This window comes from Arachis duranensis, chromosome 6 (assembly GCF_000817695.3).
Source record: "Arachis duranensis cultivar V14167 chromosome 6, aradu.V14167.gnm2.J7QH, whole genome shotgun sequence".
NCBI classification, from domain to species: domain Eukaryota; kingdom Viridiplantae; phylum Streptophyta; class Magnoliopsida; order Fabales; family Fabaceae; genus Arachis; species Arachis duranensis.
Window position 1 is genome coordinate 70,776,948 of NC_029777.3, and position 2,623 is coordinate 70,779,570.

Sequence of the window (2,623 nt, forward strand, 5' to 3'; positions counted from 1 at the left end):
TAATTTTATATTTGTACATCTCATACAAAAAAATATTTTTATCTATCAATTATATTTAGGTATAATAATATAAAAGTATTTTTTATTTATTTATTATGTGAAAAAAATCTTTTCTTTTTAAAAAAAATCTTTTAAAAAAAATAAAAATTGTACCTTCTCAAAATTTTTTTTATTTTTCAGTATTTTTATTTTTATTATTAAAAATTTATCAAATACTTTAAAAAATAAAAAATAACCTTTTTATTAAAAAATAATATTTTTCTATCATTTTAGTCATAAATGAATAAAAAAGCAATATGTAAATATCGCCTTGTGCATGTAATAACTCATTGATCAACGGCAAACTTTTAAATGGAGTTCAGTACTGCGATGAATTAGTCCTTTACTTGCCGGATTGGAGAATACCCTAAAAAATCAAAAGAAAAAGCAATATGTAAAGTATATATTATTTTTAGATTATAATTGGATTAACTTATAATGCAAATTTCAAACAATTAAAATCCCTAAATAGATATTTAAACTTTCTTTGAATGTCCATTGTAACATTTCATATTTGTTATATGTCAATTATAATACATCAGTCCCTCAATTAAAATAATTTACCATAAATCACAAAAAATTCCAAATTTGTCTTCCATAATTTAAAATTTCAGAAAGAAAAAGTCTTAGGAGACTAAAAAAAATTTAAAATTCTAAAAAATAAAAATATTTAAAACTCAATTAAAAGAAATAGTCGAAATTGATACTCTTATTTTTAGTGAACTTTTTATTAGATTAGAGTTTTTTGACAATTTATTAGAGTATTATAATATGAAAAATACTAAATGACTATCAAAATTTATTATTTTTTATCATTAATATTTAAAAATATTAACTAAAATATGTTGATAAATGATTAAACTAAAAAAATTAAATTGATAATTAAAAATTATATCTACAAAAATAATAAATTTTATTACCTCTCACATTTCTCTTATAATATTAGTTGAAATTTACTCGCATTCTATCAGTTGGTAGAATTACTCTGACAAATTAACGGCTTAAAAACTGAAGAAGATTGTTGAACGGCAAACATAATGAATATGTACGCACATCAAACATCTATCTAAATTGTTTTTTATTTTCTGAAGTACAGAAGGTTGTTGGGTTCTGCTATATATGGATTCAATTGAAGTAGAGTTGAGCATTGAAAGCCAATCAGATAAAATGCAAGCAGAGGGCGTTCACAGCTACGTTGCAGAGTGGCCAATTTCCTGTCTAGCATGGTCAGTCCGCCGTGATAAAGCCCCGCGCCTGGCCATAGGCAGCTACTTGGAAGACTACACCAACAAAGTCGAACTCATTCACTTCAACTACCACACCTTCAACTTCACCACCGATCCTCGTTTGGTGCTGGACCACCCATACGCCCCAACCAACCTCATGTTCTTCCCCTCCGACAACGACACCAACCCCGACCTCCTCGCCACTTCCGGCGACAACCTCAGACTCTGGCAAATTCACCACGACCACATTCAACTCAAGTCCCTCTTAATTGGTAACAAAGTCAGTGACCACTCTGCAATAACGTCGTTTGACTGGGCAGGGTTTGATCCTCGTCTTGTGGCCACTTCTAGCGTCGACACCACGTGCACCATTTGGGACATTGAAAGGGAATCCATGAATGCGCAGCTTGTGGCGCACGATAAAGAGGTGTATGATATTTCATGGGGTGGGCTTAACGTCTTTGCTTCTGTCTCTGGTGATGGTTCTGTTAGGGTGTTTGATCTGAGAGACAAGGAGAAATCGACCATCATTTATGAGAATCCGGTTCAAGATTGTCCCTTGTTGCGTCTCGAATGGAACAAAGGGGATCCCAGGTTTATGGCGACGGTTGGAATGAACAGCAGTAAGGTGGTGGTTATGGATATTAGGCAACCAACAACGCCTTTTATGGAGTTAAGTAAGCATAGGATGAGTGTTAATGGTGTATCGTGGTCCCCGGATATCGGACGACATTTGTGCTCTGTAGGTGATGATTCAACGGCCTTGATTTGGGAGGTGATGGAAACGGGGGTTCAAGGTGGTTGTGGTGATGTAGAGCCTTTGATGTGGTATGGATCAACGGCTGAGATCAATCACGTGTGTTGGTCTCCTATGCAGTGGGACTGGATTGCACTTACACTCTTAAATAATTTGCAACTACTCAAGGTGTAGTTACTTCTTTTTGTAAGGTCAATGGTAGAAAGAATGTTAACAGTAATAATCCAAGAATGCTGCAGTCGACACATATTCATTGCTTACAAATATAAATTTTCTTGTAATTAAAGTAATTTAAAAAAAATGCTGAAGGATTATCATAATTTATTATCTTTTATTATATTTTTAGTTATCAATCTAATTATTTTTAGTATTTTAATAATATATTTTTAATTCATATTTTTAAATATTAATAATTATTTATTAATAAAAAATAATAAATTTTATTAACTTACTCTCTAACATTCTTTATTTCTAAATTCATGAGATATAGAGAGTTTCATAAGAAAATTACTAAAGAGGACATAGTTATGTAAGTTTGGTTACATTTCAACCTCTAAAATAACTTTATTTATAAATTTTAAAAATAATTTCGCTAAATAAC

At 31.0% G+C, this 2,623-nt stretch overlaps 1 protein-coding gene across 1 annotated transcript in view; it reads left to right on the forward strand.

The window, feature by feature from the left end:
* The window catches only part of LOC107494027 (WD repeat-containing protein LWD2-like), a 4,515-nt gene extending 2,255 nt beyond the window's left edge, over window positions 1-2,260 (forward strand). The window contains exon 2 of the mRNA XM_016115059.3: window positions 1,136-2,260. Coding sequence (XP_015970545.1) covers window positions 1,159-2,196 — 1,038 coding nt within the window. The 5' untranslated portion in view covers window positions 1,136-1,158 and the 3' untranslated portion in view covers window positions 2,197-2,260. The remainder of the gene's footprint in view (window positions 1-1,135) is intronic.
* Window positions 2,261-2,623: the final 363 nt, after the last annotated feature.